The sequence below is a fragment of the Sporothrix brasiliensis genome, assembly GCF_000820605.1.
Source record: "Sporothrix brasiliensis 5110 chromosome Unknown Cont21, whole genome shotgun sequence".
Taxonomy (NCBI): domain Eukaryota; kingdom Fungi; phylum Ascomycota; class Sordariomycetes; order Ophiostomatales; family Ophiostomataceae; genus Sporothrix; species Sporothrix brasiliensis.
The window spans coordinates 1,398,282-1,413,061 of NW_024467140.1; the positions used below are offsets into that span (position 1 = coordinate 1,398,282).

At 56.1% G+C, this 14,780-nt stretch overlaps 4 protein-coding genes across 4 annotated transcripts; all 4 read right to left on the bottom strand.

Moving 5' to 3' along the window:
• Positions 1–257: 257 nt before the first annotated feature.
• Positions 258–2,570, bottom strand: SPBR_04720 (uncharacterized protein; the record flags this gene model as incomplete). The annotated part of the gene is made up of 1 exon (XM_040762997.1): positions 258–2,570. The coding sequence occupies one exon, from the start codon at positions 2,568–2,570 to the stop codon at positions 258–260; it is 2,313 nt and encodes a 770-aa protein (XP_040615438.1).
• A 383-nt stretch (positions 2,571–2,953) lies between these two features.
• SPBR_08939 (uncharacterized protein) lies at positions 2,954–3,946 on the bottom strand (the record flags this gene model as incomplete). Its single annotated transcript, XM_040767065.1, has 2 exons — positions 2,954–2,991; positions 3,652–3,946. The coding sequence occupies 2 exons, from the start codon at positions 3,944–3,946 to the stop codon at positions 2,954–2,956; spliced, it is 333 nt and encodes a 110-aa protein (XP_040615439.1).
• Positions 3,947–5,368: 1,422 nt separating this feature from the next.
• Positions 5,369–7,972, bottom strand: SPBR_04683 (uncharacterized protein; the record flags this gene model as incomplete). The annotated part of the gene is made up of 1 exon (XM_040762960.1): positions 5,369–7,972. The coding sequence occupies one exon, from the start codon at positions 7,970–7,972 to the stop codon at positions 5,369–5,371; it is 2,604 nt and encodes an 867-aa protein (XP_040615440.1).
• A 4,017-nt stretch (positions 7,973–11,989) lies between these two features.
• SPBR_05399 (uncharacterized protein) lies at positions 11,990–12,417 on the bottom strand (the record flags this gene model as incomplete). The annotated part of the gene is made up of 2 exons (XM_040763676.1): positions 11,990–12,304; positions 12,400–12,417. 2 exons carry the CDS (start codon positions 12,415–12,417, stop codon positions 11,990–11,992), a joined length of 333 nt encoding a protein of 110 aa, XP_040615441.1.
• Between the last annotated feature and the right edge of the window lie 2,363 nt (positions 12,418–14,780).

The following is a 14,780-nucleotide window of genomic DNA, read 5'->3' on the forward strand; positions in this document are numbered from 1 at the left end:
AAATATAGAGGATTAACTTTCATAGGTTTTTGTAAAAAAAAAAAAAAAAAAAAAATACGAGTTACAACACCTCCACTTATTCTCGTAAAGGTATTGACCAAATACACAAACTCACAACTCACAACAACTCACAACATATATTGGTGGACATGGAAGTACACCCGCCGCCACTATACGAGTACACTTAAAGAGACCGATGCTAATGAACCAAATGCAAATGCCAGTAAATAGTACAAAAATCCGATTCAAGAACAACTTCAGCCCTCGTGCCGCCATATGTACACGCCCTCATCCGTCTCGTCGTGCTTACTGTCTGGTGTCGGCCTCGTAGAGGACGCTCTCGATGCCGATGCCGCTGCCGTTGGTGTTGTCCGCCCGCTCTCTGCCTTGGCCTTGCCCTTTCCTTTGTCCGCGCTGCTGTTCGTGGCGCTCGCCTGTGACCGCCGCTCGTCGCCGGCATCGTCGTCGGCCGGAGCCTCCGCGTTTCCCACCTCCTTCTCGTCCTTTTCTTCCTGCGGCGTATCTAGCTGTTCGCCTTCCTTGAGCCAAGCGAGGGACGTCCGCTCGGGACTCGAAAACTGGCCCGAGAACAGGTCGTCCTGTGGGTCAACCGAGACGCGCTGCGGCGAGAAGGGCCTCGACCGGCCGCGGCTGCTGGCCGGCGTCATTGTCGGCTTGGACAGTTTTCCTTGGTGCGCTTTTCTGCGCGACGCCGACGCGGCCCGTCCCTGGATAGAAGCCGCATCGCTGCCGGTGACCGATGCAGCTTCGGCTTCGGCGTAGGCCAGGCTGTCAAGACTCTGGTATTGATGCTGGTACGGCTCGACGGCCAGGCTGTCGGCTCGCGCCTGGCGTGGTTGTTGCTGCTCGCGTGACGCCGAAGCCGGTTGACTCGAGGACATGGTGAGGGTATGGTCGCCGTCTTCATCTTCATCCTCTCCTTCCTCCTCCTCCGTTATCGATGCTCCCTCGTTGGCCGCGTCTTGCGACTGGTGGGACTGCCGTGACCTTTGTGATTTTTGCGACTGCTGTGACTGCTGTGACTGCTGTGACCGTAGGCTCGAACGTTGCCATTTTGTCGGCGAGCGACCGCGCTCTTGATCCTGGTCTGGCTTGCGACCCAGTATGCTACCACCCGTCAGGATACTAAAGAAACCGCCGCCGCCGCCGCTGGTGGACGCAGTAGCGTCATCGTTTCCCGTGGCACGGCTGCTGCTTCTGGCATTTCCATTGATCGTCGACACCTCGCTCGCCTCGTCGTCGCCAATCCCGACGTCGTCGTTGCCCCCATCGTCACCAGCATCCGCATCGTTGTCGACCAGGTCATCGTCCAAAGTGTTACTCGATAACGGCGCACCGCCACCACCGCCTCCGCCGCCTCCGAGCAAGGATAGCTTCGGCGCGACACCGGATCCCAGAAAGCCACCGGCGCCCGACACGACGGCATGGGAGCTGCTGCCAACAATGCCTGCGCCATTGGACATGCCGCCCAGCAGCAGCCTGCCGCCGCCGCCGCCCAAAGCGTCGTCGTCGTCGTCGTCGTCGTAGCCGTTGCGCGAAAACAGGTCGACGGCGCCGTCCAGCACGACATCGAGCCCGCCGCCGGGCCAGCCCTTGCGGGCCAGGCTGTCGAGGATGTCGACCTCGGCGCGCACGAGGTTGCGGCTCGCCTGGCTCACGGTGCCGCTCATGTCGCGGCTCTGGTCCAGCAGGGTGACGGCGTGCTCGGCCTGGCGCACGGTCAGCGCGTCCAGGGCCGCGGTCATGGCCACGAGGTGGTCGCGCATGCGGCCGACGTCGCGCTGCCGCGGCTTGCGTAGCTTGACGCCCTCCTTCTCGAGGCGGCGGATCTCGCGGCTGGCGTCGCGCATGCCGGCCGCATAGCTCTCCCGTTCGGCCTCGACGTCGGCGCCGTAGCGGTCGAGCTCGTGGACAATGGGCAGCTCAAACGCGCGGTACACTGTTTCGGCCAGGATGCCCTGCTGGTTGGCCATGAGATAATACAGCCCGGACGTGGCCAGGAGCACGTCGGCCGTGCACGACGCCTCGTGCAGGCTGCTGCCGCTGCCGCTGCTCAGGAGACCGGCACCGCCGATGCTGCTCCCGCCGCCGCCCCGCGCAGAGGGACCCGGTGGGTAGGGCTGCGCACGAGCTTCTTTTAACCGTGCGCAGGCCTCGAGGGCGCTGCCAAAATTGGACGCCGCGGCCGAGACCTGGCCGAGGGCCACGCGGTACGCCTTGGCGCTGGCCGACAGCGTCTCGTAGGCGAGGCGCGACCGGTCGGTGTCGTCGTGGGAAAAGGCAAAGGCCTGGCGCGGCGGGGGCGGGGCGACGGGCGCAAAGGGGGTCGACGAACCGGGCGCGAGGCCCGAGAGGGAGGGGCGCATCGTCGAGGCAGTCGTGGGCGGTGACTGTGCGGCGCTGGGAAAGGAGCTGTAGCCGGAGCTGTATGCAGAAGGACCCGCGCCGCTGTGTGGTCCTGTGCTTGGTGATTTGGTGACGGAGTAGACGGAGGGGGGCTTAGCGGCCGAGAGTCCGGCCGTCGCGGGAGTGGCTGGCGAGGAGGGCATGGTCGCTCTCGCTCCGGCCCTACGGCCGTTGTACTAATCGGTCTGTCCGTAAGAGGGCACAACGAACGGCGCGGTTGGTATAGAGTTGGAGCTGGGAGAGAGCGGTAGAGAGGAGGAGAAAGGAGGTTGGACAGACGAGTGACGAGGGGAAACCCCCGATGCACGTGCTCGTAACGTATAGAGAGGTGTGACACCCTGTTGCCGCTTCTTCGTCCCGCTTCTTCGTCGAGACATACGTCGTGGAGGTGCTGTTGGGGCCTCGTGAGGAATTGTGGCTTGTAGAATGCGTTGCGCAATAGCAGACGGGTTGCATTTAAGATTTGGAGATATTGCGGCATGTGGCCAAAACAGGCAAAGCAAGATAAGGGACGTATCCGCTAGAGTTAGCCGCGACAGACAGGCACGGGGTCCCGCAACGTCGCTGGTGCGGTTGTGTTATGTCAGCAGGCCTTCACGCGCCGGACGCTAGAGCAGTCGCGTTCAGGGCGTGCTTGAGCTCCACGTTTGTTTACTCTCACCAAAACCCCTATTTTAACGTCTTCGAGTCGAATGCTTGAAACACTGGTGGATTACCATATGGTCGTGACTATGACGTTGCTGTGTATCGCGTTTGTTTTGGTAGGGATTTTTAGAAGTTTCGCCGTTGCTGAGAACAGAGATCATGATTTTAAAGACGAGCTATATCAAGAAAAGATAGATGAAAAGATATCAAGGTAAATTTGTCCAGAAAAAGGGAACCACCAACCATGAGAACAGAAACTCATTGAGACTGAAGTCATGGTTGATAAAATGATGCATGTGGCAAGTACCCAACGTTTCCCGAGTCTTGCTTCCGCCATCGATATTGTCATTGAAAGGCACTGTCCATCACCCCATGTTGTCTCGGACCGGGAACCACAAATCTTTGTAAGAAGAGTCGGCGAGGCAGAGAATCAAGAGAGAACTCTTGCCAAATCCCCCTTTGAAAAAAGGGAGTGTCTGACAAGTGCCCAATCAAGAGAAAACTCTTGCCATCGCATTGCAGCCGAATCAACGCGCGCCTCCATGACGACTCCGCCATAGGCGGCCTGACTCGCTGCACCATTGGGGCCAGTAGTCAGCCCATAGGCACGCTTGTGGCCGCGAACCAAGACCACCAGCCGATGCATAAACTCCCCCGCGATAAGCAGTAGAGCCCAAGACGTCTCTTCGTCGGGTCCCAGCGAGAGGTCAACCACCCCAGCGATCGAGCGCAGAGCAGCGCGCACGTTACCCATACGAAGCGCGGAAACCTCTTCGCAGGAGTAATGACGACTTTCGCAGCGCTGGCATCTCGTAGCCACGCCGCGCACGCAGCGCAGAGACCAAGCATTGTCGTTGTCGCTGTCCAGAGGCATGGCGTCAAAGGCATGGGTGAAACCCGCCGTACTTGCGTCTGTTCAGAAAGAGGGAAACCCACACATCATCGCCGCCGGGGTAAGTGGGGCTAGAATCAATCACGATGTCAGAATGTTTTGCTGTCGTGCGGCTGTTCTTGTTCAAAGGGAGTTTTGACTTACCCACGCAAAGCATGGCCCCAGGAACCTCGGCGGCTGCGTCGGGCCGGTAATGTCGGCCAGGAAAAGGCCAAAGCATCGCCACGACAGGTTTTGTACGAGCTCTTACGGTCAGAGACTCGTAATTCGACTGGGTCGTACTTGCGGCTCCCTTACGGTGCTTGATGGCGTGCTGGTAGCCCGTCATCAAGCGTCGTAAGGGAGCCTCCGATCCGCAGACGATTTGGGAGTCGCGATAAAGTTGACTCTCTTTGAGAGCGAAGTGTGTGAAGAAAAGAAGAAGAAGAAGAGAAGAAGAAGAGAAGAAAGGAGAGGGGAAGAAAAAAGTTGAGAGGAGGGGTGCAGCAGATGGGATATAAATATGAGAGAAAATTGGGTGGGGCAGTTGGGAGCAAAACAGCACGAGACGGGGAAGGAGTGCACTTGAGGAAGGAGCGAGCGAGACCTCAGCTCTGCAAACAAAATGCGTTGCCCAGCAATGCTCAGTATTTGATTCATAACAAAACAATGGTTAGGACGTACGACGGATAGCAAAGGAGAGACTCAACCAGTGGCGAAGAGAGAGTGCGTGTCGTGAGATGTCGAGGAATGCCTTTGGAAGCGTATTGTTGGCATTGCTATGCACATTCGCAGCCTCGAGGCCTCGCTACTGAGGCCTCGAGATGCTCTCATAGCCGACGCCATTGTCCTCTTTGTCTGTTACATATTGTAATACGCCCGGGAAGAGGCCTTCAGGTACGGGCTGTCAGTTTGCATTCTGGACCGGCGTTGGTGGTCGTTGTCGCCGTGGTGGTATAGTAGTATGAAAGCAAAGCGCGAAAAGCGTCATGCTGTGGTAACTAAGGTGGCCGTGCCTTCCCATAACAAGACCTACCAGTAGCTATAGACGTCCTGCGAATATAGATTGTAGAGTCCTCCCTCGCCATCAATAAACAATGCGCTTCATCAACCAGCAGTCTACCTGACGCTGAGGTCGATCTGACTTTACAATCACGTCCACTTTCAAGCCAAGGACAGTGTACGAGATTGACTTTTAAAGGACCTTCTTTATTCTCATACTTGGGAAGCAGCTGACACGAGACTCGATGAAACGAAAGAAGCAAAAACAGATCAGGACAAAAGGAAAGCAATGCCCAAGCAACCATGGGACAGCCAAATTCAATCTCAAATACAGAATCACTGACATACGGGACAGAGGACTCAAGCCCAATTTACTGCCTTCTCGACCGACACCTTCCCACCGACGGGCTCCCCCGTCCCTCATCATGCTTTTACGACGACAAAGCTGCCCCGACGCTTGGTCTTGGCACTGCGGCTGCCCTTGCCGGCCGTCTTGCTCTTGGTCTTCTTGGAGCGCTTGCCCTTGCCCTTGCCCTGGGCCCTGGCCTTCTTCGCCTTGGCCTTTGCTTTGCGCAGAGCGGCCATGATGCCGTCCGTGTCCTCGTCAACCTCGTTCTTGCGCCGGCACGACTTCTTGGACCGCTTGCCTTTGCGATGGAGGTCGCGTGGCGCGATCGAGCTTGAGACGGACCGGCCATCCGAGTCGTCGGCGCTGTCGGAGCTGTCCGAGTCGGTACCGGAACCGGTGGCGTCCGAGTCCGGGTACTTGCGCGCGTCTGGCTCGCAGTCGGAGTTTGAGTCCGAGTCCGAATCCAAATCCGACGAGCCGGAGTCGCTGTCCGTCAGGGCAGCCTTGCGTGCAGCACGACGCTTTGCCTTGGCTTTGGCCTTGGCCTTGGCCTTGGTCTTGGCCTTCTTTGCCTTTTTGGCCTTGCGGCGGGCCACCGAGCCATCCGAGGAATAGACGGCGTCCGAGTCCGAATCGGAGCCGGAGTCATCCGAGTCGGAGCCCGAGCTCACCTCCGAGTCAGACGACGACGACGCGTCCGAGTCCGAGGCCGAGGCCGGATACAGGGCGACCGACCGGTCACTCACGGCATCCCAGTCCGAGTCGTCCGAGTCGACGTCCTTCTTGTTTTTGGTCTTCTTCGACTTCTTTGACTTTTTCGACTTCTTGCCGGTCTTCTTTGACTTTTTGCTTGTCTTCTTGTTGCGGGCGTAGACGGAGCTGGTATCACTGTCACTGTCACTGTCACTGTCGCTGTCGCTGCTGCTGCCACTGCTGCTCTCGCTGTCGCTCGTCACACTTCTGGTGCTCACACTGTCGCTCCGGACAGTGCTTGCGTCTAGGGAGCGCGCATACCGGCCCCGGCCGTTCTTGTTCTTCTTTTTCATGCTCGTGGGCACCGGCGTGGGCCACCACCCACGCACCCCGGACACCCCGTGACGCGACGAGTTTGCCAGAAAGTTGTACGGCTGTACCGGGATGTTCCTCGCGTTACGATTCATGCCGACGACAGGCGCATTCTGAGCCAGCGGGAGCCGCTGCGGGAAGGAACCGTTACCGGCCCCGCCACGAAGCAATAAATGCGGCGGAATGCCTTTCGGGCCATCCGTGCCATTGAGATGAGGGCGATGAGGACCAGCATAGGCAGGAGGGCCAGACGACCAGGGACGAGCGGGTGGCGGCAGCCGAGTGGGTGGGCTCGAGGAGGGCCCATCGGACGACGAGTCAGTCGACGACGAGGCCGCTTTAGCCGCTGCGATGGCCAACACACGGAAAATGGGTGGCTTGTTGGCAGTCGTGGCCTTCGTGGTCGTCGTGGCCGTGGTTGCCGACGCTGCGTTGGTGGCCGTCGTGTTGACGGAGCTCGCGACGGTGTGGTAGTCGCTGCCGGTGTCCAGAGACGAGGACGAGGAGAGGGCCGACGGCGCCGGAACCGGGATGGGAAGGGGCAAGACGGCCGCCGGGCGGTACAGCTGGTTGCCAGACAGTACCAGCAGGTTGGCGAGCTGCGGGTACGACAGCTTCTCCATGCGCGTGGGCGACATCTGGAAGCCCTTCTGGGCCAGTGCCCAGCCGGCCGTGACGCAGACAAGGGCCTCGAGGTTGTTGTCGGCGACCATGTGCTCGTACGAAAAGGCACCCTCGGGCGCGATCTGGCGCACAATGTCAAAGAGGCACTCGGCCGATATGGCGTCACTTGCCCGCGCGGCGCCCTGGAAGTAGTGGTTGCTGATGAGGCGCAGCACCACGGTGTTTCCAGGTATGTCGTCTGTCTTGTCCTTGTCCGCGCTTTCGTCGCTGTTGGAGCTGCTGCTGCGGTCGGTGCTGTGCATGGAGGGGCCCACGTTGGGATTGTACGGCGCGATGGCCGACGGGCGCTGGGACCACGGCAGCGACGGCGACGGTGGCGCCGGAGCCCGAACGGACCATGGGCGATACAGTGGTGGTGCAGGAGGCGTCGGCGACGGCGGTGCGTCAGCAGGCGGCGCCGAAGCCAAAGACAGCGCCTCGGTCTTGCTGAAAATGTTCCAGCGGCTGCCTGAGTGGGAATGGACTGTCTTGACGCCCTGCTTCATGCGGTCCTGCAGATGCTGCACTTCTTGGGCCGACTTGACTTGGGCGAGCATGTCGGACACGGCAATGGAGATTTCGACGAGGCGGGCCGACAGCGAGGCCGTTGCGGTGGCTGGACCCCGCGCCACGGGCGCCATGGTATACCCTTCCGACACCTCCTGCTGCAGCCGCTGCTGCAGCCGCTGCTGCCGGTCCAACAGGGCCTCGGCTTTTTCAATGCAGTCGAGCATGGTGTTCTTGAGGCTCCAGCCAGCAAAGGCAATGTCACCGGACTCGCCGATCTCGGCGAGCTCCCGATTGTCCTCGAGCACGCGCAGCAGCCGGACAAGCGCTTTGGCCAGAATGCCCTCGTCGTCGAGGCCCAGGAGGGGCATGAAGCCCGCACTGTACCAGAACTGGAACAGCTGGTACTGGAAGACGGTCATCTTGGCTCTGGAATGGTCCATGATGGGCAGATGAACACTGGGGAGACGCAGAGTAGAGATGCAAAACACACCACGGAAAATAAGAAAAAGGACAGGAAGGGTGTAATAGAACTCCTTCGTTACGAGAGAAACAAAGAGAGAGAGAGAGAGAGAAAGAGAGAGAGTGAGAAAGTAAACAGGAAAAGAGGGCGATGTGGCAGAAGGATGCTCTCTTTATGTACGTTTTGGTGTGCCTTTTGCTTGTGCCGCTCCTTCTTGGCCGAGGATGGTAAACCTAGAAGAAGGGAAGGGAAGGTAAGCAGGGTGCCGGAATGCGGCGTGCAGCGTGCTTCTCTTGTGCGACCACACTCACGCGTCCGCCTCAATATTGTTGGCCAGCGGGCAATGTGTACAGAAAGAGACGTGCAGCACGAATGGTGCAGCTTCAACGTGCAATTCGGGACGACGTGGCGCGTCTTGCTGACATGCACTCTCGACCGTATTGGGTGGTGCACAACCCGACGCGATGCCACGCCCGTTGTCTGCACCTTGCGGTCGAGGCCCTCGTGAATGGCGACGGCGCAAGAGGGGAACTTTCTTGGCTTGCTTGGTACATGCAGAACAGCGCACCACCCTACAGAATGGCACACACACATTCTCTGTGCCGTGGTACCTCGTTTTGCGTGCCTGAATTGACCGCAGCTTTGTTGGTCCTGGTGTGGTTCTCAATGGAGTCTCCTCGCAAATGGCCATCGCCTCTATCGTCCATCTCAAGTGACCACCGCCTGGGCGAGAGACGGGTTGAGAGAGAGAGACCGGTGCCGCCTGTTGTCTCTCCCGTTTCTTGCACTGTTGTGAATGTGATCAGATTACATGCGTCCAGGCAGCCAGCTGAAGTGGGGCAGAACGCAGAGTTCTGTGTGGGCAGCAAGTCTGTTGGGGACGGGAAGAGAAACGTCCATGGAGGGTGGTGTTTGGCTGTGAAGACAGCACCAGGATGGCACACTGCAGGCGTGCGTCAACTGCGCAGGTAAACTGTACGAGGTTGGCAGACTGGGCCAGGCAGGACAGTGCAGAGAGAGGGCAGTCGAGGCCGCTTGAGACTGGGTCTCGCCATCGAGGAGGTGGGTGGCCAGAGTCACATCGAATGGGAGCCGCATGGGGGGGAACAACAAGAGCAAAAAAAGGACAAGGAAAAGGCAGAGACACTCTGTGCAGAAACAGGGCGAGCCACGGCTGCGAGGCAGAACAAGCGATCTGCATGCGGCGGACGTTGGCCAGCCGCCTCCGTCTTTTGTCCGTCTTTCGTCGTACCGTTTTCGTTTGTTCTGTATTGTAATGTATTTACCTTTCCATCTCTTCAAAAGGCCCGCCACTTTACTGAACCTCGCTTCAAGCGCATTGCCCTGTTGGCATCGCATAGCGCAAGGCAGACTTGCCACGTTCTCTGCGTCTGGTGTGAAGGCTCTTCCTTTTGAATATGAACTTATCCGTCTTCCAAAAGATTGGGAACAGAAATATAATCAGAAATGGAACGTTTGACTGTCGTCGGAGAGAACATCATATTCAATGACCGGCCATGTTGGACCAATTTGACGCCATGCCGTCTGCCCGCCATCTCAAGCGCGGAAATGACGCTCTGCCACGGAAAACTGGCGGTGTGGGGGTTTTCGTCGCTGCCAGAGTCGCTAGGCAGGCGCCCGAAGCCTGGACGAGTGCATAGTCTTCAGCCATATGCAGTCAATCAAGACACATTGAATCGACTGGAGGTTTCAATCTGTTTATGTTCTCCAAAGTGGCACGATGCCCTTGCCAGGCAGCAGAGGCGGGGCCGTGGCATCCAGCTCGGGATGGACCCATCATCACGAAATGAGGCTGAAACCCCCCGACCGGACGCGCGACTGGGATGTGCAATAAAGTGCCGAGAAAGCGAACGTGCAGCTATCAAGGTGCTGGAGAGGATTCACGCATTTTCACGCGGTCGACAGGGAGGTGGTCTTGTCGCAGTACAGCGCACGGAGGACTGGATGCATTATTTCTCATGTACTCCGTACTTGCTGGCCTGCCTCGTATATTTGTGCTGTTTGGAGATTGTGGCCTCATGTAACCGTTGGCTGTGATAGAGGACCGGTCCGGGGCGACGAGTAGGAAGGACAAGAAAACCTAAAAGAACAAGGTTGAGCACGGTGATGGCTTTGACTTCCGTCGCCTGGCATCTTTCTCGTAGCATCCTGCTCGTTGCACCACACTCCGGATGTCGTTCACTTTTCTGTTGAATTTGGGGTCCCGTATGGACGCCATCCTTCCCACTGGTCGATGCATGGTCGCCTCACTTTTTGGACTGTGTTTCTGATTCGTCCACGCTTGCCACACTCAACGGTCCGCATGGATCACTGCATCCCGTTCGCTGCTCCTTTCCGTGGGCCTTGAATTGTCGCTGCAAGTGGCATGGCGTTTTCTGTCAAAGACGACGATGTCTCTGATTCGTGAGAGCATCCCTCTGCTGCCTTTGTGCCATCTCAAGTCCTCGAATCGTAGGAAGGCAGCTGGTTACGTAAGTTGCTTAACATGCTGATGCATGAGCCAAAGCATCTTGCACGTATTTGCGAAGCCTTCCAAGAGACTGTGCCGCAGAATCGCATGGTGTTCTTGTGTATTCACGTCCGGTTCTCTTCTAGCTGTGTCTTTTCCAATTCCCCATTGCCTTTCGATCCCCTCGTGACCTTTTACTGGCCGTATGTGCGACATTGTCTCCAGACTTGGGCACATTGCCACACTGCATCTCATAAATGACGGTTACAGAAATGACGGAATCCGTGACGATCTGTGCTAAACAAGAATCATTTAAAGGTGGCAAGGCCGCGTAGAATGTTGAGAACGAGAGATTTACGGACAAAAAAGAATCAGAGAATAACATAGCCAGTGTGGCTCTTGTCGATTGAATGGTCATTGATCGCAATGATCACATATCAATATCGATACGTGATAAGGCGAGAATCTCGTCACAGGTTGGTTTAATGACACAACAACTAAAATGACAATCGAAAACTGTAGATTGATGTCCCACCGTAACCTATAACGCATTACTGGACCGCTTCGGAATCTCGAATCTCACGATACTTTTGAAAGAGTTGAGTCGGCACGTCAGCTGCGAGCCTGTATCTGTGCCGTATTTCACGCGCGTCTTACTCTACTGTATTTCTGATGTGAAACATGGTACCTTTGAAAGTACACATTTGCACATTCAGAACCATCATTGTACGTGGTGGTACTCCTGCGGCCTAAGAAATCCAGCACGTTGACTTGCACGATGCTCGCCATGATGATGTCGCGGTTTTCGTAGCCAATACACAATGTGAGGGTCTGTGCTGTCCCACAGAGTTGTCATTCATCATGATAGGACGACATTATGGAGGATGGCATGCATACGACGACGGTTGGTCGTCAGTGCTGGACAAGGCCGTGCAACGAGGACAGCAAAGCAGAAGGGCCAGCGTCAACCAGTAGGTCAAGACGCCTCGTTGCCCGATACTCGACACGACATTGGCACCACATTGACACAACATATTGAGTAGGACCGTATGTCATAGGTGGACGCACGTCGAGAATGAAAGACGTCAGAGGTTCATCACGAACAACATGCAATTTGGTATAGCAAAACAAAAACGTACATTCGCAGCCGTGGCACCCTGTGGTAGTCACAGTCGACTGACTCCAAAAAGTCAAAGATCCTCCGTCAGACGTTGGTGTGTCTGTGTCCCAAATCGCGCCTTTGTTTCCCCGTCCTTTGTCCTTTGTTCCTGTCTTTTGTTCCTTGTCCTGAGTCCCGAGACCCAAGGCCCGTTGCCGTATCGCTGTTGGCAATGTTTCATCCATGAAAACGTATAAAAAAGAGGTAGAGGGAAAAGAAAATCCAACCCAAATCCAGTCAACGCCCGTCGGGTACGTGAGTGCCGGGCCTCTGCCGTGCCCAACAGTCCACCACAACGACATCACCACCACGACATCACCACCACGACATCACCACCACGACATCACCACCACGACATCACCACGACATCACCACAACTGCACCGCTCGGTAGTGGAGCTGAACGGCTCTTGCCTGCGTGTTGTTGGTGGGAAAGCGCGCGGCGGCGACGACCCTGTCCCAGTTGCGGTCCGGGTGCTTCTTGTTCAGGTCCTTGTAGATCTTGAACATGTACTCGCGGTGGTTGTCGGTCATGACGTTGCGGCACTGGGGGCAGAGCTCGCCCAGGTAGTTCTCGTCGTAGTACACGTGCGCGATGGCGTGGCAGATGCGGCCGCGGGACTTGATGTAGCGCTGGCAGAAGCTGGAGACGATGTACTTTTTGTGGTCGCAGTCGTAGTGTCTCTGGATGGATGGTTAGTGATGTTTGTGTTGACGAGAGAGAGAGAGAGAGAGAGAGAGAGAGAAAGAGAGACTGGGTGCTCCATCGAGAGACGTACACAAATCCATTTGCACATGGTGGCGGTTGTCGGTCGTTGGCCTTTGTGTAGTGTTGTGTGGGTGAGTGTGGGTGAGTGTGGGTGAGTGTCAAGGCAGACGTCAAGGTGGACAGACCAAACGTGAGTCGTAGGCGAGGTGAACGGTGAGAGTCGACAATGGTGGAGCGGGAAGGGATGTCGAAAGGATGTCCAAGTATTGTGCGAGGTGGAGAGGGAATGGGGTCTTCTTAAACAATGGCCATGGACTGTGACAGTGGACTGTGACAGTGGACTGTGACTGTGGCCGGTGGATCTTTGCTGGAATTCTTTTTATGCGTTTATTCTTTTATTCTTTCGTGCCTTGGTCTCGACTTGCTTTCTTCTTGGGTCGTCCTTGTCCCTTGCTTCGACGTCTTTCCATAGCACGACTGGCAGCCCTTCTACGTCTCTTGTCGCCTTCTAGCCCCGCCCCTGGTCCTCATGTGTACTCGGTGCTACAAGGTATGTCGTCACATTTTCATTTGCACTCCCTGTCCGTATTCTCCGTCTTTCGCTTCTCAACGTTTGCCGACCCAGCGCTGGGGATCCGTACATGGGGATTTTGGTATCTTTTCCTGCCCCATATTGTGTGTACGCAGCATTTCGTACTCTTGCGAATTTCAAACTGCAAAACAGTTCCAAATAGTTCCCACCTTGCGGTCCAGGGGGGAGAGGGGGTGTAGCCCAAGGGAATGTGCCGTGCACAGACAGAGAGAAGAAGAGGGTGTGGCCGGCGGATGTTGCAAGGGTGTTAGTGTCTGTAAGTGGACTGGGGACGAGATAGCCCACGGCTTCTTGGGAATGGGTCCACTCGCCCATAAGGACCATCAGATGGTCGTCTCTCCAATATCATTTTGGTATTCGGGTGGGACGTGGGAAAGGGACGAAGACAAAAGGGGCAGCGCCAACTTGCCAGCTTGCATGGAAATGGAAACATTCTCGGTGCCAACGGACACAGATGGAGACGTTGCGTGGGAGGCTTTGTGCCAGCCTCACTCTCACAAGGTGCTCTCTGGACATACGGGAGGGTTCACAAGACGACGTGATTACAGGATACGTACGACGTAGATACAGCTAGCAGTTTACAATGATGAAAAGAGTGAAAAGAGAAGCAAAGGCAGGCAGAGTTAAAGGCGATGTCAGATGTCCACTCCGCTCCTTCAGCTCTGAGTCGCCATGCAACCTCCTTCCAAACACGTCCAGCGTGTGCTATGTATGGCCAAGTGGTCCAGCAACGTGGGGGAGAGGTCTAGGCACAGACAGTTTAAGCGACGACGTCCGTTCGCTGTGCGGAGTACAACATACTGCAGGCTCCAGTTCTGCCAGATGCAGCATCGCAGTTGTCAAGCGAGAGGAGCAGGCATTGTCTGGCGGGGACCGGCCTGGCCAAGCGGGCGTGCTCAAACGATTACTGAAAATAACGAGAAATAAAAACAAAGAGAGATGCAAAAAAGAGATGCAAAAAGAGATGCAAAAAGAGATGCAAAAAGAGATACAAAAAGAGATACAAAAAGAGATACAGATATACGAGGAACCGGATCGCCGGGGGAGACGGCAATGGTATTTGGCAATCTGGCGTTGAATTTGCACATGTCCGCGCTCGATGGTACCCAGCTCGTCCGGGCCAGGCACACGGCTCGTTTCCGCCGTTGCACTTGGACTGGGGCCCCATGAACTGTGATGGGTGCCGCACATTGCAGACAAATAGCACCGCAACAACGGGCCAAAATCCCAGGCATTCGGGTTGACCGCGCCCAATGCAACGCTTCGTTTTCTACTTTCGGCAGTCCCCTGAGGCAGACTGAGCCATGGAAATGATGTCTTGTACGACAAACGAATTGCTTCCCTAAGAGAAGAAAGTGCGTCGTACGGAGTGAAGGTGTATATGGAATGTGGTGTGTTGTCAGAATCGCGTGCCTTTGCCGTACTGTTGCTTGCTTGCTTTTCTCGCATTGCGACTGTACCCGCCGCCTCGTGTCAGCGCAGCGTATCCTCTCTACTTTGCATTCGTTCGAGTTTGGTCATTTTTTATTTGTATGTTTGCCCCTCGTTCGTGCATCACATATACCCACGCCAGGAGTTTGAGTTTTATTCTGTCGTATCTCACGCTTTACAGACTCGGTTTGCCGTGATACCTTTCCAACTCGTACATCAACCTTAATTCTCCTTTTTTCTTGTTCCCTCTCTTGCTTATATTTTTCATTTTCTTTATTTTCTTTCATCTTATTCACTGTCGTGGACAGCCTCTGTAAAAATGTGCATTTCTTACCATGTAGTCGCCAAAGTCTGGAAAACGACGTATCACAAAAGCCCCCCCCCCTCTGTTCCCCCTTCTCAAATCCCACTGTACTACGCGCATTTCG